The 22,645-nt window shown below is 38.6% G+C and overlaps 2 protein-coding genes and 1 pseudogene across 4 annotated transcripts; 2 read left to right on the top strand and 1 right to left on the bottom strand.

The window, feature by feature from the left end:
- The first annotated feature begins 4,218 nt into the window (after nt 1-4,218).
- LOC141838237 (uncharacterized) lies at nt 4,219-7,959 on the top strand (annotated as a pseudogene).
- A 504-nt stretch (nt 7,960-8,463) lies between these two features.
- On the top strand, nt 8,464-12,944 carry LOC141838238 (beta-carotene isomerase D27, chloroplastic). Of its 2 annotated transcripts, XM_074725657.1 has the most exons (8): nt 8,464-8,586; nt 8,660-8,740; nt 9,280-9,384; nt 10,666-10,765; nt 10,896-10,987; nt 11,066-11,146; nt 12,483-12,551; nt 12,722-12,944. In XM_074725657.1, exons 1-8 carry the CDS (start codon nt 8,467-8,469, stop codon nt 12,854-12,856), a joined length of 783 nt encoding a protein of 260 aa, XP_074581758.1. In that variant the 5' UTR covers nt 8,464-8,466; the 3' UTR covers nt 12,857-12,944. The 2 variants fall into 2 exon arrangements, with proteins under 2 accessions (XP_074581758.1, XP_074581759.1); XM_074725658.1 differs by lacking the exon at nt 12,483-12,551.
- A 62-nt stretch (nt 12,945-13,006) lies between these two features.
- On the bottom strand, nt 13,007-21,777 carry LOC141838236 (putative glutamyl endopeptidase, chloroplastic). 2 transcript variants are annotated; one of them, XM_074725656.1, is made up of 15 exons: nt 21,435-21,777; nt 19,948-20,161; nt 19,723-19,833; nt 19,427-19,472; nt 19,245-19,354; nt 18,661-19,164; nt 18,115-18,243; nt 16,541-16,840; nt 15,988-16,446; nt 15,053-15,118; nt 14,507-14,567; nt 14,278-14,427; nt 14,042-14,179; nt 13,547-13,842; nt 13,007-13,260 (listed from the first exon to the last, which is right to left on the bottom strand). In XM_074725656.1, coding segments are annotated over exons 1-15 (2,928 nt in total). In that variant the 3' UTR covers nt 13,007-13,259. The 2 variants fall into 2 exon arrangements, with proteins under 2 accessions (XP_074581757.1, XP_074581756.1); XM_074725655.1 differs by having other exon boundaries at nt 13,559-13,842.
- Nucleotides 21,778-22,645: the final 868 nt, after the last annotated feature.

The raw sequence follows: 22,645 nt of genomic DNA, 5'->3' as shown, positions 1-22,645 counted from the left end.
ATTTAACTAAGGACCACGAGCTCATGACTCTCACGCAATGAACTGACCATGAGTTTGCATCTTGGGTAGCGATGCGGAGGTAAGTATGTGGTAGATCCTTGACTCGATCAATGTAAGAGTCATGTTATCTATCTTCGACCGCCTGAGTCGTCGACTCTTTAATTTTTCGATCATGCAAAGGGACTTGATGGTTACCGTAATTCGAAGGGACACGATGGTTACCAAAAGGCAAAAGGGCATGATGATTATTATAACACTCTAATTGGATACATCATTTGGTCTTCTCTCCAAAAGGTATTAGATACATCTGTTGATCTTCTTTTCAAGAGGTATGATATACATCCTTTAATCTTCTCTTTAAGAGGTAGATTTTTCTCCCTATATAAGGTTGTTAAAATTAGCCCTTAGTGTCAATTCGGATTGAGCTGGACTCGAGTTGGACTCGAGTTGGACTCAAGTCAGCTCAGATTGTGTGAGACTCGAGTTGGACTCAAGTCACACAAGCCAAATTCGAATTTGATTAAAGGTTATCATGCATGGGATGCATGATCATTAAAAGCTGCATGATCTTCCTTAAAAGAAGAGAAAGATTAGTGTGCATGAGATGCATGATCTTTATTGGAAGGGGAAAAGATCTTTTGCATGAGATGCATTGGAATTAATAAAATATTAATTTCGGAATCAATATTATATTAATTTCCCCTTCATCCATTATATCTCATGGTGGGCTATAAAAGAGGGTGAGAGGCTCTTGATGAAGGGTTGTTGGAAGCTCTTGCTCTCCCTCTTCTTCTCTTCTTCTTCCTTTGGCCGAACCCTATTCTGTGGCTAGCACCATAGTTCGGTTCTTCCCCATTTCAGTGTTCGTGTGGATACCGTGGAGGCACGAACGCACTGATCGTGCTGAGATCCGCCGACCTTGAAGGCAAGAGTTGCTGTCGGGATTGCGAAGGGCACGCATCGAAGGTAAACTCGATTCTAGTAGGTAGAATCGTCAAACGAGTATGTTTTCGCATGGATCTTCTGGAGGGATCCTGTTTTCCGCTGCGATATATGTGGTTTAATCGGTTTTTCGCGCATATAGATCCCTACAAAGGTAAGGAGAGAAACACTCTAAAGATAGAGGTTATATATGATCATCTATTTCATGTCATCTATTATTTTCTTTGTACTATTTTGACTTGAATGTCGGAGAGGCAATGCCAAGGTGCACCTTGATCATTTCTAACCTCTTGCTAAGTCTTCTCAAGGGTAGCTACCTTCTTTATAGCTGTCTTCTCTATAGTCGCCTTCTCTACGGCTGATTTCTTTATAGTCGACTTTTCTATAACTATTTTTTTTATAGCTGACTTTTCTACAGCTGTCTTCTCTGTGACTATCTTCTCTGCAACCAACTTCTCTTTAACATACTTCTTCAATAGACTACTTTTGAAGACTTCTCTTGCTGACTCCTTCAACCAACTCTACATTGTAGGATTGCTGTTGATTTATCACGAAAGTAAACAGAAGCAAGTTCCATGAGATTTGACTCACCCCTCGTACTCAGATTGAAATATTTTGACATCATTTGTGATAAATTCGAATTGAGACGTAGAAATGGATGAAACACATGTGAAGATCAAAGAAAAAGCAACAATCACTCAACGATCTTCCCCAAATCGCTACAAATATACCAATTCTTCATATTCTCAAGTTCTTACAAATTTTTAACTTACTATTGTAACAAATCTACTTATCATTTCTATATTTTTTAATGATATGTTCCTTAATACAATTCGTTTTCCTTGTGAGTATTTGCCACAATGGTTGGCAATGACAAATCAGTCTTTTTCCTCATGCACTCTATCATGATCTATTATAAAAAAAAAATCGAATCATTTTTTAACAATTCTGATCAAAAATAAAAAGAAGTTGATTCGTCTTCCAACAATTTAAATTCATTACAAAAAGAAGTTGGATGATCTTCCATCAATTCATATCCGTTACAAAAAAAGTTGAATTATCTTTCAGCAATTCAAATCCGTTATAAAATGAAGTCGGATCATCTTCCAGTAATTCCGATTTGTTATAAAAGAAATTGAATCATCTTCTAGCAATTCAGATCCATTATAAAATGCAAATCAAATCATATTTTAATTCATATATATCCTTTAGTCTTTTCTCAAAGAGGTATGAGATATCCTTAGACTTCTTTATTATTTTCTTCGTTTATTTTTCTTAATACTATTCTAACTTGAGCGCGGAGAATCAACGTTAAGGTATGCCTTGGTCTCTTTCTAACCTTTTACTAAGTTTTCTCAAGGCTAGTTACTTTCTATGTAGCCGTCTCGACTGACTTCTTTACAATCGATTTCTATGTAATTGTATCCTTTACAGTTGATTTCTCTGCAACCCTTCTCTTCAAAGACTTCTTCAACAAACTTCTTTAGCAGACTCTTTCAATAGACTCCTTCTACAAACTTCTTCCACCGATTTCATGTTATAGGATTATTACTGATTTATCATGAAAGTCAACAGAAATAAATTTTATAGAATTTGACCCACCCCTCAGATCGAAACAGGCAACATTGTGACTCTAAAATATATATAGTTGATGATTATTACTAAGATTTTTTATTTTTATTTTTATTCGAAAGATGTGATGACAATGACATTGACATTATCGATACTTTATCCACGTTATTATCAGCGGTGGCATAGTCACGTCGGAGCAACTAGGGCTCTCAAGACGCACTTGGACTAAGTCATGGCCATCTTGTTGGGCAGCATGTCTAGGAACATTCTTCACTTGGTTGGTCCACATTGGTCGAGCTATGTTCACCTCAAGCAGCTCTGTTTTTGTAGTCTTGATCGAATCGTGTCTAGGCGGAGAACGGCGAGCTCCGGACGAGGCAGCGGCGAAGAGGCTGCCTTTTCGGGGCTGTAGGCAAACAGTGTGTGGACTTCGATACATCGATGGGTTCGAGGGAGCCCGTTCATTATATATATTATTTTCAAGTCCCGAGGCGAGAAAGGTGTAGGAAATCGAAGCGCAAAGGCCCAATTTGTTTAGGAACATCCGATTTAAGCAGTGGATGCAGGCGCCGATTGAGTTGCCCGTGACTTACGCTGTCGCGCACCGCGCAGCGCTTCTCGGCTTTTCCTTTCGCTGCCTATGCCTTGCCTTGTTCCGTGCTCCCTTTGCAGCTCCCGATGCGCACCTCGGTCTCTAGTCTCTACCTCCGCCGCGGCAACCAAACGCAAACGAGCCGAGGCAGCGGCAACGTAACGTCGACGCGCGCTCGCGAGACGTGGTGCGTGCATGCGCGGTGTCGTTGTGCCTGGCTCTGGGCCAAGGCAGCCGCGCAGGCATTGGGCGTTGGATGGGTTGGGGCCGCTTGGTTTCTGTCCTGTCTGACCCTCTCGGTATTTGGTTCGTTAGCTTTGGCAGAAAGTAAAGTTATCTTTTCGTGCCTGATCGTTTGTCTAATTATTTCCTTTTGACCCCAACAAGTTCACGGCAGTGTAAAGCGTAGACTGTAAGCTTCAACTTGGCTTTGCCGGACAACTCTGCCATGCACCTTCATCCTGGGCCACAGTGAAACGTCTCCTGTTCCAACGGCCTTTGCATCATCCCCATTCATGCTTCAGCCGTATCAGTTTAACTCAGTCACGTGAGTCCATGCCACAGTCTGTCATATCACCAAATTCTAAAATGTCGAAACATCAGTAAATTAATCCTTGCATCGTATTCAAATAAACTGAATTGTTTGAGGCTAAGCAACACTGTCATCGATAATGCATTTCCCCGAGCCCAATGCTCCCCGCTTGCCGTCACTTCCAGTCGGACAAGTTTTATAAAGAACAGGACGTCGAAAGGTCACGCATTCCCATGCACGTCCACGCTGCCGCTCGCACGCTTTATGTAACACTTGTCTAGTCTCCTCTCCTGCTTCGCCTGACCTCCTCGCCTTCTCTCTGGGCACCTTGTGTGCATTCTGCACAATGTGCAGCTCTCTCCCCAAGTCCCATGATATTACATCACTGGCTGCTGCTGCTTGCGTTTTGGCATTCCCATACATGTCGCCCTTTCTTTTCCTTCCTACAGTGATGAGTGATTCCCTCGCTCTCTCGTTTCTGCTGAGAGCTAGTTAATTGGTTGGCACTGTAGGTTTGGATGGGAAGCCACCCGTCTTTTCTTGTCTTTCTTTCTTTCTCTCTTTCAGTCACTCGTCTTTGATGCCTCGCTTGACTTGTTTCCTGTCTGATCTTGACCTGCCGTCCCTTTTCCTCCCTTCCTCATACCACCTTATCACTAGCTACCAGCAGGGGAGGTCGTGCGTGTCTGAGTCCAGTGCGCTTTCCAGGGAAGAAGAGAGCGTGGGAGAGATCGAAGGGATAGCTGGGGGATGGAGGTGGTGAAGAGGAGGAAGGCTACGTGGCTCTACCCAAAGCTCGCCGGGTATAGCCCTCCTGAGAGATGGGGGCACTCTGCTTGCTTCTTTGATGGAGCTGTCTATGTCTTCGGAGTAAGCACCTCTAGTTTTACATTTGAAAAAGCTCTGCTTTTGGTTGTATATGTATCTCTTTTTACAGCAGGAGATTTTCACTTTCCATGCATTTCTGATATGCCTATATAACCCTATCTACCCTTCATTTAAGTTCAAGCTATGAACTCTGATTTTACTTCCACTAGTACTGGTGAGAATGCTGCTGTATTCTTAAGACAATCTGAGGTCAGACCATGTGTTTTTGGGATTAGATATAGCAAATACGACATTGTAGATGGTTATTTTGTTTTTCTGGTGAATGAAAATGGTATCACGCTTCACAACAGAAACTTATAGCTCAGCGGTTTGGTCGATTTTGATTGCATAGAAATTAGTCTTGACTTCTTTCATTTGGTACTTCCTGAAAAGTTGAAAATAAAAATGCTAAATCTCAATGCAAACCATGTTTAACACACTAAGTTTTTGATTGGTGTGTTGATCACTACTTATCATATAGTTTGGCCCCTATTCTGAAAGGTTTACCTGAGATGAAGTAGCCAGGTTGATTAGACTTATTCTGCTCTGACATGGGGACAATCTAATGGGGGAATGCATGTATCTTTATGTTATTTTGGTAATCCAGTAATTCGGGCTTCAACTAATCCTAGAGGTAGAGGTGGACAGCTTTCCTCATAGTTCGTTTATCGGGTAAATCCGAAGTATAACTTATGCACGTTCAGAAGCTAACCTCTAGGATATTTGTCTCATTTGGAATTCGAACTCTGATACTTTTATTGTTCTATGAGTGCTTTATACTAAACACTACACTGTGAGGACATGAATGCATGTATCTTTAGAATCAAGATCCAACTCTTTATGAGATCAATTGCTGCATTACTTGGAACTTCCATTTTAGTAGATAAAGTGGATATGGAAATCTCTTTCCTTTGAGGCATAACTCAATTATTACGACAGAGAACCATGGTAGTTTGATATACCATATCACGTGAAAAACTGTGAAGAAAACAGTTTCTGAACTAATATTCAGATTTTTTTTTTTGTTAGAAAGAATGGCTGATGAGCTTTTCTTGAAGGTAGATATGGCTGCTGATTTTATAAATTTAATCGAAAGCTTCTGTATATATTTCACAGGGATGCTGTGGAGGAATGCACTTCAGCGATGTCGTTGCTCTGAATCTGGAAACCATGTCCTGGAGTTCCATTGCCACCACAGGCCAGAAGCCTGGAAGTCGAGACAGTCACAGTGTTGCGCTTGTAGGGCACAAGATGGTTGTATTAGGGGGTACTAATGGGACGAAGAAGGTCAATGATCTGCACATGCTAGATCTGAGGACCAAAGAGTGGAGTAAACCCACTTGCCTTGGTACTCCTCCATCGCCTCGCGAAAGCCACACGACCACTGTCATAGGAGACGAGAAACTTCTGATATTTGGTGGCAGCGGTGAAGGAGAAGCAAATTACTTAAATGATGTTTTCATACTTGATCTAAAGAACATGACATGGTCTTCTCCAGCAGTCAAAGGAGAACTGCCCGCACCAAGGGATAGCCACACTGCAACTTCCATCGGAAACAAGATTGTTGTATATGGAGGTGATTGCGGCGATCACTTTCACGGGGAAGTCGATGTGCTTGACATAGATATGATGACTTGGTCGAGGGTATGGTTAAGCTTTCTTCCTTGTTTGCAATATGCTCATTTCAAAATAGTATTGGTCTAGGTTCAATTGTGGCTTTGTTGTGTGCATGGCAGTTGGAAGTTAAAGGATCATCTCCTGGAGTCAGAGCTGGTCATGCTGCTGTGAGCATAGGGACCAAGGTTAGTTCTGATGAACTATGTGAAACAATTATTTACATATAAAATTGAGAGGTAGATAGATACTTTATAGCTTATAATTGGTTTGTTTAGGCATACATCATCGGTGGAGTCGGCGATAAACAATATTATAGTGATGTTTGGGTTCTCGATACGGTTTCGTGCTCATGGGCTCAGCTTGACATCCATGGTCAGCAACCACAAGGAAGGTTTTCTCATTCTGCTATAGACATCAATGCTGATATTGCTATATATGGAGGGTAGGTTTCCCAATTTATGTAATGTGGTTGAAAATTCTTGCTTTTCGATATACTAGATATCGACTATGAGATCTATACTTGTTCCCACAGTTGCGGGGAGGATGAACAGCCGCTGAATGAGCTGATCATTTTGCAATTTGGATCTGAACATTCGAATGGCCGTTACAATGTTTCTATGTGTAAAATCTTTGGCAATCACTGGATTCAGCAAAAGCGCAAGTTCCTAAGAACCAATCTTATGGTAACCAATCACTTTCTTTAATTGTAGGCAGTGTTTCTTCAAAATGTTAAGATCCTGTACTGATCATCCAAGTTTTAAACAAATAGCAAAGCAATCTGGTTTCGAAGAACGGACTATCGAATCATAGATCAACTGAAGTAGAGCCAAGAAATCCACTAGTTTGTGGCTTGGGTAGGGCTTGTTTCCTATATGTTGTTATAATTTGATCAGTGAATATATATGCTTACAATTTGCATCAATGTAGAGAATATGGATGCCAAAAGGAGGAAAGCTACTGATGCCAAAGTAGTTGAGGTCGAACGAGAGCAGGAAGAACATTCTCTGTCTCTCTCGCAACATTCTTCGCCGTCGCAATCTGATCAAGAACAGAACATTCAGAAACTACCAACTTCTGCCACTGATTCCTTACCCCCTCGATTGGTCACTCACCTGAACCCATACAATCCAACAGAGGCTGTAAAGATCATTCGCACACGATACTTGGCCGGCGATGAGGCTCTGAGGCAGCCAATGACAAAACAGTTCCTCCGAACAGCTCTGCCGCCGAGGCAAGAGTCTCCAATGCTAGGAGCACAACAAAAAGCTCAACTAAGGCCTTTTTTTGCCCCCCTGGTAGGATGCAGACATAGCTCAGCTCCTATATTGGTTCTCCAGTTAGCTTATTAGCTGTTCATGTTGCTAATGCTGATGCAGAGCCTGCAGATTGGGGCTGAAGTTCGGGGAACTGTCGACGGAGCTTTCGATTCTGGGTACCTCATGACTGCAAATGTCGACGGCCAGCTTTTCAGAGGCGTATTGTTTGCTCCGGTAATCAAAGAATTGGAAGCAAACAAAACACAGTAGCTTCAGTATAATTTGACAATCTTTTCCACTGTATTCCCAGATTCCAGTTGTTGCTGCCCCAAGACCTGCAATAAACTCACAGGGAAAGGCTAGCTCCGCCACTGTGTTCCAGCAGCATCCTTCAACTCCACATGTCATTCCCGTTCATGCGAGGCCACCAAGACAAGCATCGGCTTGCGGCTTGTCGGATTGCGGTGTTGCAGCGACAAGCTCAGCAAGTGAAGGTGGCTAGAGCTCAATCAGCGAAGATGGCAAATGATTTGCAAGATGTAGTCCTCACGTTGGGAGGACCAGGCGGCAGTGTCTCGTGAAGGCCAATCAATTCTAGGAAGTGTGTGCCCTGTAAATTTTAGAAATAAGAATTGCCTGAAGTTTTGACACCCTCCAAACAATACATTGCGTTGTTGGTGGGTTGTTAAGAAAATTCTATAAATTATGATTCCATATCCAAGTTGAGTCCATTAGAATTCGTAAGAAAAGTAAATAAATAAATAAATTTTAAATCATGGTTTTTTTATTTTTTTTTTATAATCAAGAGTTTGACTCATTGGTCTTCTCTCTTTTAGCTTTATACACTTTGAAATTAAATTCCAATTTTAATATTATAGTTTTTTTTTTCTTATTTCCTAAGGAAAAATGTTTATAGAAAACAATTTTGTAAATCGGAAAAAAAGAGCGCAGAAAAAATGTTGTAAAAAAGATTCTGTCTAATTTTTTTTGGAGGAAAAAAATGATTTAAATATTTTAAATTGTATTTGTTATAATGGATCAGATCGGATTTTTTGGAAAATAAAAAAATAAAAAAATTGCGATACGATATGGGCGTTTGTGGTTCGCCCTCGCGACCCCCCAGCATCTCACCGCCCCTTCGTCTCCATGGTCGGAACCGAAGAAGCCCTATATTCCGAGTTCCATGTTCCTCACTTCCTTCTCACGAGGTTCGCTGGTCGATTCTTTCTTGATTTCCTTGCCCACTTTCTAATTTTTGTTTGTTTTCCCCGCTGGTTCCAGATTGCGGCGCCCAAGTCCGATTACAAGCCAGGACTGCTTGACGATATGCTTTTCATGTTCTTTAGGAAGAAAATGGTGGAGGTCAGGTTTAGAATTTCCGGATTATTTTTGTTATGTGGTGGTCTTTGCCTTTTTGTGCACTATGAAGTAATAGATAATTGCTTAAGTTAACTTGCTGTAGATTCATGATTACGTTTGTGCAAAATGATTCACCAACTGTATACTGTGGGTGTATCCGTTGTGTTCGTGTATAATTTCTGTTAACTCCTTTTCTCTGTAAGATACTGGTGGTGCTGTCAAATAAAAATTGGAAGCAGTCTGAGAGCGAATATTGAAATTGTTGTACACGCTTAACTTTTCCCTGTGGATAGGATATATCCTTGTACACGCTTTGAGAGAAGCTAACTGTTGTTGTTGAATGAACTGGTGAAGATTTTAAGTTGCCGCAATATGTTGTAGAAATCAACTCTCTATGATTGATATCGAGTATTTGGTTTGCGCACCTGATGTAATATCGTAAATTTTCTATTCCTTTTCTTTGCATAATTTTGAATTTTGTGTTCGTGAAAATGATCTCTTCCATGCCTTCAAACTTTTTTGTCAATTCTTTATTGCTATAGGAGGTTGGATGGGATTCCAAGAAGCCTGGATATGATGGACTAATTGAAGTAGCAAATCGTCTTATGATGAAGAGTAAAAGCATTTCAGAGACTGAACAATCTGCGGTAGTAAAAGAACCACAGAGACTTCCTTCTTTCCTCATTTTTAAAGTAGTTTGGACGTAATTTTGATGATAAATTAATTGAATCTGAGGAAATGATTAGATCGAATACTTGTGAAATGATGAAACTCCAACATATTTATATGTGTTCCATAAGTAGCTAAACCATAATCCATCTATAGTCTATACAAGTTGAAGTTAGATCTCACTTTTGTTCATCTAAAACTTTGGAAACCTATGTTATTGCATAACTCATTTATGAATAGATCCATTTACCGTGAAGAATTAGTATAAATTCATTCAGTTTGATTCTCTCAGCAAGATTGTATTGAAAGTATTGTGAGTGTCCTGGATATCACAATATAATGGTATAGGATCTGTTTAGTTGATTTTTAACTCAACTTGCAAAATGACCAATGCCATTGCAATATAAAACCTTAGCACTGACCTGTCAACCACATTTTGCTTGTTTCATTCTCATATAATTAAATTTCCATTCAGCAATCAATGATCTGCTGAGCTGGACCGTCCATCAAATGTTGATGCTGATCAATTTGTATTAGAACATTCAACAAGTAGGTAACTTCAGTCCTAGTAAAATAGTCTTTTCTTCTAACAATCTACTCCTCTATCCGGCTTGATAATAGGATTTTCAATAAGTTTGTTTTATCTTTTATATTACAATCATAATTATAATTGGACTCAAATTCCCTATGGTTGTTTCTACACATTCTGAATCACCTCCTCTTGAATTCCACCTATTTTCACTAGTAATTTAATTGCTGAAACAAGACAACCCTGCAAATAAAAAACCTGGAGTTTAAAATGCTCATATAAAGAATTCTGAAAATGTGCTTTGATGTCTGATTATGGTAATTGGTCGACATATATACTTGCTGATTAGTTGACCAATCAACTTGTCCTGTGACCCGTCATTTGAATTTGACACAAAATGTGCCGGTTTTGACACCAAACTTCTAGGCTAAGTTCGAAGGCACAACCCTCCAATAGACCAAGTGTGTTTGAACATGGTAATTATGGTGATCACATATTAGGTTTGGCTTACTTGGAGAAACAAGGGAATAACAGCCCCATTTTCTATTTTGAATGATTTTATGATAGAACTCTTTAAATTTCAATTCGAAATTAATTTTCGCTTTTACGTAGGCGTAGTGCCCTTTTTACCCAACTTTGGATAGTTTTTTTTTTTTAAACATGTAGTTGTAAGAAATCTGCAGAATATGCTAGATTATTTCATCTATTTATAACTGACAATGGTTGACAGGTTCGGGTTCTTCAATCTTTATTTCCTCCACTCTTGCTTGTTCTTTTTAAGATGCTTATAGCACCAGTTAATGAAGGGAAAGTAGCGTCTATGATGCTTGGTAGGTTATGATTTTATCTATGATTATCATTTTGCTTATGCATATGATATTTCAAGTTCATTAATTTGTTTGCCATCTGAAAATAAATTATTTTTACTGTGCTCAATATGATTTATTGTGCATTCTGAAGCGCGAGCAACTGCAATCTTATGCCAATGGCTGATGGGCCAATGTTCAGTTAATTCTATTGATCTTGCTGATGGGTCATCCTGCTCCAGTGGGGTAATTTTTGCTATGCAACTGCTGTGATAATTAGAGTTAACTTGTTATTTGTGTTATTTCTCGACTATTTTTGTGTAGGTCTTTGTTGAGAGATGCAAGTATCTTGAGGAAAGTAAATGTCTGGGAGTTTGTGTCAATACATGCAAGTTACCGACACAGGTTTGTACATTTGCATATTATCATTATGTGATATCAGGTTATGTACTGTCCAGTGCGAGGCAACGTAAGAATGAAAATTAAACGTCTATTTCAATGCATGAATCAAACTGAGTGTGTATATATATATAGTTTTGATTTCCCGCGCGCTTGATTCTGTACGCATGGTGCGTGACAGAAGATTTTGAATGTCAAACAATAACAATGTTATTTTTTATTTTTTATTTTTTGATTTACGGTTAAGTTATTTAAGATTTTTTTTTAGAATTTAAGAGTTAAGTTACAGTATTAAGCACAACAAAAAAAAAAATTAATTATTCACTGAGTGTATTGGATTGTTATTGTGCACTTTTTATTCCGTACATCTTATGAGTAATTATTTTTTAACTTTTAATTTTTTTGTTTAGTATTATAATTCAATTCTTAAATCTTAAATGGAAAATCTTAAATAGTTTAATCGTTAATAAAAAAATAAAAAAAATAAAAAATGATATTGTTACTGTTTCTGACGTTTGAAATATTCTGTTGCGGTCTTGCGGATGAGTCATGCAAGATAAGATGCAGAGGGAATCATTCTTATTCCTTATAATGTTTCAACAAAGCATCCTTTCTAATGATTAGGAGAAACTCTATCTCCTACATGGTTGAATTGATTATGGTATAGTAGATTTGCCAATTTCAACATTAGACATTATATGCAAATCATAACCTGCTGCTCCATCAGTAGCCCTTGTTGGTATAGTTAAATTTGGGCTTAGCCTTGTGAACTCCACTATAGGCAAGACTTCTTCAATAGTTAATACTGTCAGAATTTCTTGCTCAGGAGAATGGATTTCTTCATTAACTTAGTCCTTGGACATGGTTGAATTGATTATGGTATTTCCGGCGAGTAGATTTGCTGCAAGTTGTAGCGGATTCTTGAAGAACCGAATCTTGATGAAGTCAAGATAATGTTTCCTTGTGATCGTCTGAGATCACTGAGATAGCGGAGTTTACTTTTTGCTGCAGCAGGATAAACCATTGACTTGAGATGCAACGGCAGCCTATCAGCTAAGAAGGCTTGTGCTTTGGAGGAAAGAGATGGAGAGAGTGGAGAGTCAATAGTTGCATGTAAAAGATGCTTCTGTTTGTTTTTTTAACTAGAAAAACGTCTAATAACTAGAAAAACGTCTAATAACTTAAAATGAACTTTCTTCTTGTCCATCCTCTTGCATTGTGCTTGTGATGACGTTGTTAATAGTAACACAACCTACATACCTCTTCAACACAGATCTATAGTCTGCATTGACTTCTGATTGCTTCCGAATTTAATGATCTTAGTTTGTTTGATCCCTTCCAGAGATTTTTCAAAGATTACATGGGTGTTCCTCTATACATGGAGCCAAATTTTAGTGACTACAGCTGTCAGGTAATTTTCTCATTACGTTGCCAACCTCCACCTTTAGGTTCTCATAAGAACTCCAATTGCATAACTGCAGTTTCTGTGAGATGATCAAGACTCTTTCATATACGCCCACAGTTTTCCTGTTTTTTGGAAAGCAAATTAGAATAGTAATTCTGATCACATTCTTTTTGCAGTTCAACTTTGGGATTCTTCCTCCACCGGCAGCCAGTGACAAAGCCCTCACAGAACCTTGCCTGTCCATATGCCCGAGTGCTAGCCGCCGCAGAGATGTTAGTACCGACAAGGTTAAACAATGTCCCACAGTTTGAATGATGTTTAAATTCCATCCAAACATGATTCTCCAGCAAGGATCTCTAATCTTAGAACATGTACTTACCTTTGTGCATTTTTATATTATGGCAATCTATTATTTTTCATATTATTGCCTTTGTACGATCCAAAGGTCATGCATCATAACATAGCACAAAGGAACTAATTTGCATATGAATCTGTTGCTCAAAAAATGGAGTGAAATTGGCACAATACAACACAGTCGTTCCTAAAGAAAAGCATAATGCAACATCAATAAATATCAGTCAGATGCTGGAGCAGTGCTGTTCTAGTTGATAACATAGGTGGCTACTGCAACTGCCTCATCACAAATTTACTTGGGACGATGGTCCATGAAGATATGGAAGTTGTAGCCCCTTAGTGCAAAACGTTCCAAGTCGATCTGCATCATGTCGATACAATCAGAGAGTAAAAATGTACGGTGTGATCTATCGAACAACTTTGTGTCTGATGTTATTAACTCGATGCCGATGTTAGCAGAAAAAAACCATCAGCATGGGTAACAAGTCTGGCATTGCTGCCACAGCTAGCAAAAGTTAAACAACTGTGTTTTACAGAACCTCAACCTGTAGCTTTCTAGATAACTCAATGAGTATGTTTATGCAGATAGTTATGAGGACCTAATCATCTATTTACCAACATGATAAATAGAAAGTAGAGAGGAATACCACAAAAGAGACCTTGGCGTGCCATGAAATCCATCCTCGTGCAGACTTTCAGTATCAGGCGCACCGCCAGCAGCTGAAACAGTACTCTTTCTGGAAGAATTCTTAGATTCATCTTTAGAGGAATGATCTGTAGATTCGTCGGGATTATTTATGCAGTACTTCTGCAGCCACATATCGGTCTCCCACAAGACGTGCATAATGCTCTCCCGGGAAGAATAACCATGGCTTTCGAAGGGAAGAATAACCAAACGACAGAGTGCTCCATGCCCTTTCAAAGCATTAAAAAATCGATCCGACTGCGTATGACATTACTTTGATCATGTATTAGATTAAGTTTAGGGTAGAAGACAAGTTTTATATGTATAAATGATGATATAGAAACAAAGTGTTTGGAAGTAAATGACAAGTAGAGTATCAAAAATAGCAGGGTTTCTGAAAAAGTAAAAACCATACTGATCATCTTATCGACACAAGAAAAATAGACTGGTCATTTACCTGCATCGTCAATGTTCCTGAGTTGTTGTCTTCTTCTCCGTGTACTAATAGAATTGGTTTAGTTATTTTACTTGCAGACATAAAAGGGCTCATCTTGATATAAGTATTGGTTGCCTCCCAAAGCGTTCTTTCTTCATTCTGCACCGTACGGAATCACACATTAGATGCATGACTTGGAAAAACTAGCTTGATGGGCAATCTGTTAGAAAGTTGGTAAATGTTGAAATAATCCAAACCTGAAAGCCAAAAGGAGTAAGAGTTCTGTTGTAGGCTCCGGAACGAGCGATGCCACAGCAAAAAAGATGAGGAGCATGTGCTAATAGATTAGCCGTCATAAATGCTCCATAAGAGTGACCACCAACAGCAATTTTATTTGGATGAGCTACCTAAAATTTTTTGTTCTAACAAGTATTCAATCACATATTCACAAGTGAGAATAATCAAGAAAAACCATAACATTTTTACCCCTCTTTGAATGACTTCCTCAGCTGCAGCCTCTGCACTGGCAACCAACTGTTCCACATACCTGGTTACCATTAGAGAATAACTAAGATTCTGAAAGGAAAGTGCTCAGCTAGATGCCGCATAATTTAAATGCTGGTAAGACTTGTACAAAGTAGGACACTGCAAATTAATCGATACACAATTGCATAGAGCCTTCCAATTTAGTATGCGTGCCCAGTTTGGCTCGTGAGTTGGGCCTCACCTAGCTTAGATCCAAGCTGAGTTGAGCCGACATGCCCAGCCTAGGCTGGGATAGGGCCAAGCTTGAGCCTGGCATGCAAGCCGACGACTGTCGCCTGACCCAGGCCCAATTCGATTATGTGTCTGGCAATCAAGGTTGTGATTCTCTAAGGAATAAGCTCATACGTTTGTTCCATAGTTATATGCTCAGAGGATGACAAGTGATAAACATCAATAGTAAATTTTCATAACATCATCAACCATAATTGAATATGAATATGGGAATGTAGAAGTAAAGATAGAGTCGAAAAGCATGTCACAATTTACCTATCATTTGCCTCTTCGTCTCCCTCCCCGATAATTGGGATTGTTGGGCCAGACAGAATTGCAAAACTGCAAGATCAATAATTCGATTGATACAAATTTGAGAAATAATAAAAGAAAGAACCTACTTTGAACAATAATACAGTATTCACAACTGAGAATGTATGTGTCCCAGTATAATTTCAGCACCGTGAATGCTGCATGCATGCATATTGTCTCAAAGTGTGATGGAACAACAGATTTACCCAATAATTACAGGTTATGTTGGCAGAATATTGGTTTAGAAAGACAGAATTAATGCTTGTTTGATGAGCTATGTTAATTACAACATTCAAATACCTCATTCACTGAGTAAACTACTTTCCAGACTTACAGAAGCTGTAAATTGACAAAATATTGCTTTACAATGACAATTTCAAATAGCCGATTCACCAAGAAAGCTTGTTCCCATCTTTACACAACTAGGTATAACACATGCTGGAGAAGGCCAAGTCTGTCCTCATTGCTATAAATGAAAAAACAGTCAACAGTATCTAGCATAGCTACTGTTTTTAGACAGTAATTTCTATACTTGTGTTCCACTTGAGTTCCTAGTCTAGCAATATGGGAAACGGCAGCTAACCATCTCGTACAGTCGTGCCAAGGAACAATTCCCAGTACACCTATTGACAGGGGAGCACAGACACCCAGAAACAAACCTAGTTTTGTGCCACATAAGTTGTCACAGAAGCAAAATTCACAATCAACCACAACAAACTTGGAAAAGAAACACTGCAGCTAAATGATTGCTATCATTTAGAACATAGTTCCATGCAGGACAAGATCACAGTGAAGGGATCATGCAAGATACTTGAATAACCAATTAGCGGTGATATATGCCTATAGACAGCAGCCAACACAATAACAATAACAACTTAAAGAAAATATAGATTTAATACCCTCTAGCCAACCAAAGAAGTGGTGATGTAGGGCCTATTCCTGCAAACTCATTCGGAGAGCCACGAACTTGTCCAGCGGCATCTTTACTTTTAAACTCTCCAGGATATGACCAGAGAAGGCATGGTAGAGGTCCATCTTTTGATGGACTGTAACCAGGAGGCAAGTAAAGGGTTGCTGTCAGTTGGACACCGTCCTTCCTCTGGTATCTGATCATCTCTTTCTGTAAGGATGCTAATTGAGGATAAGGATGGGGGAAATTTGTGATTTGAAAAGACTTTTTATCTGGCCAAGTTTGTAGAAAATATTGAGTATTTTCTGTCTTTGACTCCTTTGAAGTAAGAATTTTTAGTTGATCAAGGAGCAAATCACCATCAGTGTAATCTGACATTAGCGCAACAACAGTTTCATAATATTTTTCCTTGTCACTTTCCCAAATCCTCTCTTTAACTCCTGTATTTCTGTAAACAAATATAATTTTTCCATTTGATGTTAGTAGCCTAAGAAGCCTATTCAAATAGGGAAAAAAGAAGGCATTGCTGTACAGGAACTCACACATCAAACAAATCAAGAAATGGAACATTTCCTTCTGGTGTTGCACCTCTTCCATTCAGCAAAATGTATGTTCCTGCATCATCATGCTTCTTTATTTTTGCGATGACATAAGTACCGGCTTGAGTTCTCCTCATCATTGGAGAACCAGGATCAGAATAAACATCTTCTGAGGATCTATCAAACAAAATTCGTGGCTCGACATTCTTAATGTCTGGAGAAATAACCCATGTTCTTGTTCTGCGAGTCTTATACCATGATTCATACATCAAAGCAAAGGAATCATCACACCAGGAGATACCTCTGTAGAAAAGGGTCATGGACTAAATAACATCAAGAAATACAGAGCATGAAAGAAATCATATGCAATCTTGTCGTGTTAGATAAACTGTTTTAGATGGAAACATTCATAAAAACTGTAGTAACTAGGACCTTCATTTACCATCTAAATTACAGGAAAGATGGCATGTGGTCAGAACTCATCAGAAAAGGTCTGCTTATTCAAGGGAAGCTTCGATTTTTAAAAAATGTTTCCAAGCACATTAAAAACCATAGATTATGGTAATGAGAAATGAAAAAAAACATTCCATATAAGGAACCAAAGATGTGGTTTTCAAAAAATCTCCAAAAATATTCATTGTTTTATGACTGGCATCATTCAAATGTCTTTGCTCCACGCAACCAACAACAACAGTGTTAATGGGTGCTACAGTGCTTCTGCTTATGTATGCTTGCCACCGCAAGCATTGCTTCCACACCACCACTCCCTCCGACGTCACAACCATCCCATTATCAATGATAAGCACCATCGCTGCCATTGCAAGCACTAGCTCAGAGCACCTGACCACCAGAGCCACAGCAACATAGCACCATTTTGAATCTTAACCATAACTCCAATGCATGCACAATCACTACCATCATCAGAATTGCAGTACTGCCAGTTAGACTGTAAACTATTGCTTCTGTAACTTTAGCAAACTGCCAATGTTATCACTGTTGCCCTACCTATAGCACCACTAATGTTATGCTGTTATATCACCCCAATCATTGTAGCACCATAACACTGCCTCTATTCTACCATGTAAATGCCATGACGGAAATTCCAAATACCGCCAGCACTAAAATCAGTGCTGGCTTGCTACCACTGTCGTTGCTCATTTGTACAACAATGCTCGCTTAGCAACTAAAACATCTCTGTCCTCATCCCCATCAACTGTGTTTTTCTCAACTATTTTGGGCTAGCTATATGAATGTGACCCCTCCATTGAACACTATACAAGAATGTATTACTAGTAACACTCAAATTAATTAAATGATTTTTTATTACATTGCTAATGTTTCCTTTGGTCTCCCTCTACCCATTAGCCATCAAAATTACCACAAAATTAGGATCACCAAAAACAATTAAGAAAATCAATTAACACAAAGTAAACTCTTTTTTTGTTTTTTGCATTCTCCCACACAGATACAAACTATAAAAGATAGAGAAGAGAGAAACCAAATATTTATACTTCTAAGTTCTAACAGCAAATAAATTGACTTATTTATTCACAAAAATTAACACAAACAGGGCATACCCATAACGAAGATCAAGTTTATGTAAAACCTCTGGTTGTTCAGCATTAATAGGTTCAGCCAACTCCGTATAAACAATGTCTCTTGGGGAAACTTCTATCTTTGCATCTCCTCCATCTTGTGTCTCCACCCTGATATATCAAGACATTGCAAGATATAAAGATCCCAAATAACACTAAGTTCCTCACAACGTAATTAGGATGATGACTGAAGATTGTGCATTCTTGTGATGTGGATTGCAATAACTTGTTTTGATTGATTAATATAGTTTGTTTGATATATATGTTACAAAAATTTTATATCAATATCAACTATTATTATAATATCTTTTTTGATGCCGATCATTTGAAATCACTTTTAAAACCTTGAGTTTCAGAAAATTTGCTTCCAAATTTTTCTGGTTTGTAATATAACATTTTCTTTTGTCTGAGTAAAAAAAACTCCAGACTAATCTTATTGTTGTGTTTATTCCTGCTTTCAAACCCATTCTATCCCAAATTCGATATGCATTTCAGATAAATAACAAAATGCATGAGATCTTCAATTACCAATATAGAGTGGAAGGCTTGTCTGGCCTCCAATTGATTGATCGCTTTCCTTTTCGTACACTGTTAAATGCAATAGGAATATCTTCAGCCAAAGGTAAATTGCATATCTCTCTAATGAACTTGCCATCCGTGGCCCATAGCTCGATTTTCTTCGGAAATCTTCCGCAGGGAACAATGTAGGAATACGGTCGATGAATAGAAGTAACCAACATATACTTCTCATCAGGTGAAGGATCAACGGATGTATATACAGCAGGAGGTCCAATAGGCCTCATTGTCCCATCCAAGGAGGCAAGAACTAGTTGTGAGGTTGAATAGTAGTCAAATAGATCTTCATCATGTTCATCCTTGAGTAGATCCTGGAAGGTTCTAACTTGAACAACATTTTTCTGCTCATTTGATTGAATTTTTGGGCCTGACGGAATCAATGGCTTTTTTGGAGGGGCTTCACGAGATACAGGGATAGTACAGACCAACAATGTAGAATCATTCACCCAGACAAAGCTACACAGAAATGATAACAGTATGTAAGAACAATAAACGATGTAAAACAATAAAAGAACAAAATAATGACTAGCCTTTACTTGTCAAAAACTGCATTCAAGAAGATATCAGGTGATGCAAATAGTGGTCTAGCCTTCCCAGATTCTACATCTGCAATCCAAACTCTAAGCTTGCTACTATTGTTGTCCTCCTACTTAAACACCGAGAATCAGCAGAAGGATGAGACATAATCAATTTCGTTGAAAAATATCAGCAGTTTTACCTCATCAACTCGAATGCTGAAGGACAAATGCTGACCATCCCGAGACCTAACACAAGTAGGGTAAAGATTGGATATATTAGAAGGTGCACAGTATAATTGATTGTACTTTGTAGCATTAATTTCTTTCTTGCTTGCTGAGAACAACCATGAATCAAAATTAAATAAGTAGGAGCTGAAATAATAGCTCATGTTACATTCCAGAAACAGCAAAAAGAAATAAAAATTTTGTATTAGATTCATCAGAAAATCCAATAGTTAACTAGCTCTAAAATGCAAAGAGCTTCTAGAGGAATTACCAGCTAACAAAATTAATCTTAGCTCCATCGGGGAAGCCATGCACCTCTTTTTCAGGTCCAAGCTTGCCATCATCAGTCAACAAATGGATTCCTATCCCAGTATAGAAGGACCTAGGTGACATTTCACATGATAACTTATCGAACAATATAAATTAGCATTCTTCTATTACTTCTGCAATGGGATTAGAGTCTAAACAAAAGAGAAAAAAACTATGGAATACTCACATTCGACTCCGGGCATTGTAGTCACCATCAATTCGTATACCAGCAAGTTTTTCCTCTGGACGGGCAAGTTCTGCTAATGGAGGCAGAGATCTCCGTTTTAAAAATAGTATCTTATCCCTTTGTGGTGAAAATGACAGCACAGGAAGTGGTGGTGCATCAACAATATCTTGGATTTCCTTAGGAGGAAGCCTATACCCTCCAAGTGAAGTGCTCTCTGCTCAACATGAAAAAAATCAACTGAATAAGTATGACAACCTAGAATTCCTCAATAATTTGGATTGACTGAAAGGTAAATATATCATCAAATGAAACATAATTTAGAAAGCGACAAGAAGAAAATCACTAAAATATTATGGACTATATCATCTACCATAATGACCCTAAAAGCTCAAATCTCAGACTTTTATAATGACAACCAAAGAAACAGTAGTGTACTGCATAAGCTGATCAAGATAATATTCTATCCATTTCAGAGAAGAATAGCGTATTACAATGCTTCTGCAACAATCACCAGAATGTACTCGTTGCTTAATATGCATTAACTTTTAAAAAAAATGCCAAATTTAAGTCCAGACTCCAGAGCATTTTATCTTCATAGGGGTCACTCTTTGAAGAAACTAAACCCAGAAAAGGAAAAGCGAGATAAAAAAATTGATATAACACAGATTCCATTGTCAAAAAAAAAAAAAATGGAGCAAAACGTTTGTTTCCAGCATATCTCGCCTACTACTCGTTGAAACGCAACTAACGGTTAACCAACAAGCGGCAGGAGGACTTAGCAAGCCCTATCTACCAAGGCCTGTAAACGGAGACAGACAGACTCCTTAGCTCGGTCAATCTCTTGCCTAAACATTGTCATAACATTTTTTCAATCCCACTTAACCTCACCCCACTTCGACTTACAAAGATAAAATCACTTAATCCATGCTTCCTCATCCTAGAACTGAACTCAACCGACTCAATTGACCCTCCAAACAACTTGGGCAAGTTCACATTCACTTCATCCTTCCCTTTTCACTTCAGCCTAATAGGTTCCAGTGTAGAGTAACCACATTAGACCTGTCCTAAGTTCGAATACACTCCACGTAACTTAACCTCCTCTGGCCTGATTCGCCATTGAGGTCTCAGCCGATTTCTAACAACTGACAGATTGTGATCTACTACTACACTTTAAAAGAAGAAACCATCACTTAGGAAGAACGAAAAAATGAAGCATCTTACAATGTTTTTTTTTTTAAAATAAAAACAAACTCCACAGATGTCAACGCTATCATATGAAAAGATTTTTTTTTTTTTTTGCATAGATCAATTCATGCGATAGAACAAGAAACCAAGAGAAATGTCCCATTCGGTTGAGAATCGAAAATTCCTGAGTAGGCAAACAACAATCGGGCCTTCCTAGAACGTAAAGCACGATAAAAAAAAAGGCGACTTTTTTCTGCGATCGAAAGATCCGAAATCCAAAAAGATAACTTCTTTTCGCTAACCTTCATCCTCCTGGGGCGACGGCGCAGCGGAGGAGGGGAACGAAGCAAGATCCGGCGCCCCGTTCGCGTCCCCGGTGCCGCTCTCTGCGGCCGAGGCGGAGCGAGCAAGGCAAGCAAGGCGGAAGGAGGCGGCGGACGCCGCGTGGGAGCTCATATGCCTCGCGCGACGAAACCTAAGGGCACGCAGAGGGGTACGAGAAGGAGACGGCGGCGGAGAAGACGAGGGGAGGCGGGCGCCAAGCTGGAGCGTCTGGTAATGGAGAGAAGGGCAGAGCAAGGAAATTGGAAGGGGGCGGAGGTTGGGCGAGATTGAGAAGCGGTGGTATACTTTATCAAGCAACATAATAGAAAAGATATGGGGAATTTTTGAGGGGCAAACAAGAAATCGAGAAACAGTGGGGGTGACGACGATTGCTACAGGGTTCGTGCACCAGCCGTTACTTTTTTCGGTAAAAAGAATAAATAAAAAAAATCTATTTTCATGATTCTTTCTTTCTCTCTATCTCGGAAATATCTGGACGGACGCTATATTTTCCAGACAGTCCACAGGAACTTGTGCTGATTAATACATCTATCACTATTTTAATCGCCATGACGTTCTAAGCTTTTCGTTAATACGTCTGCCGTCCGGATAATATTCTCCAATATATTTATTAATATAGTATAAATATATTGATAATTATGAATATATATTAAAAATAAAAATATTTTCAATAATACAAATACGATGAGGTGGGATAGAGTATAATGGTCTGTACTATGGATCATAGGTAAAAAAAAGTAAATTAAAAAATTATAATTAATTATTATGAGAAGGACATTTTTAATATATCAAAAAATAATAAATCTCAGTCAGTCTCATGTACTCAATCCACCGAATTAAAAAATTCGGTTCAGATACCCAACATCCTTTGATTGCGTTTCCCATTTGGAAGAAAATTCTTGCAAATGTGCTCTTCGGTTACAACCCAGATATCCCCGTTGCATTCAAATTGCCCCGGAGACTTTTTAATATATCAAATAACTTAGTCAAATGGTTTAATTGATTGTGATCACCATCATTTGGAGCGACTTCCTACGGTTTTTCAGTGGCAAAACAAAAAGATTCAATAGTAATAAAAGGTATGCTTAATTTAAACTATCATACATAATCTTGATTATATGATTATTTAATAATTATATAATTAAAATTATAAAATATAAGTATTTAA

Source organism: Curcuma longa, chromosome 11 (assembly GCF_044706935.1).
Source record: "Curcuma longa cultivar G26 ecotype Majalengka, Jawa Barat chromosome 11, ITB_CL_G26_1.1, whole genome shotgun sequence".
Classification (NCBI taxonomy): Eukaryota; Viridiplantae; Streptophyta; class Magnoliopsida; order Zingiberales; family Zingiberaceae; genus Curcuma; species Curcuma longa.
Note: the sequence above shows the minus strand (reverse complement) of the source record. Positions and strands in the feature narration are given on the sequence as shown.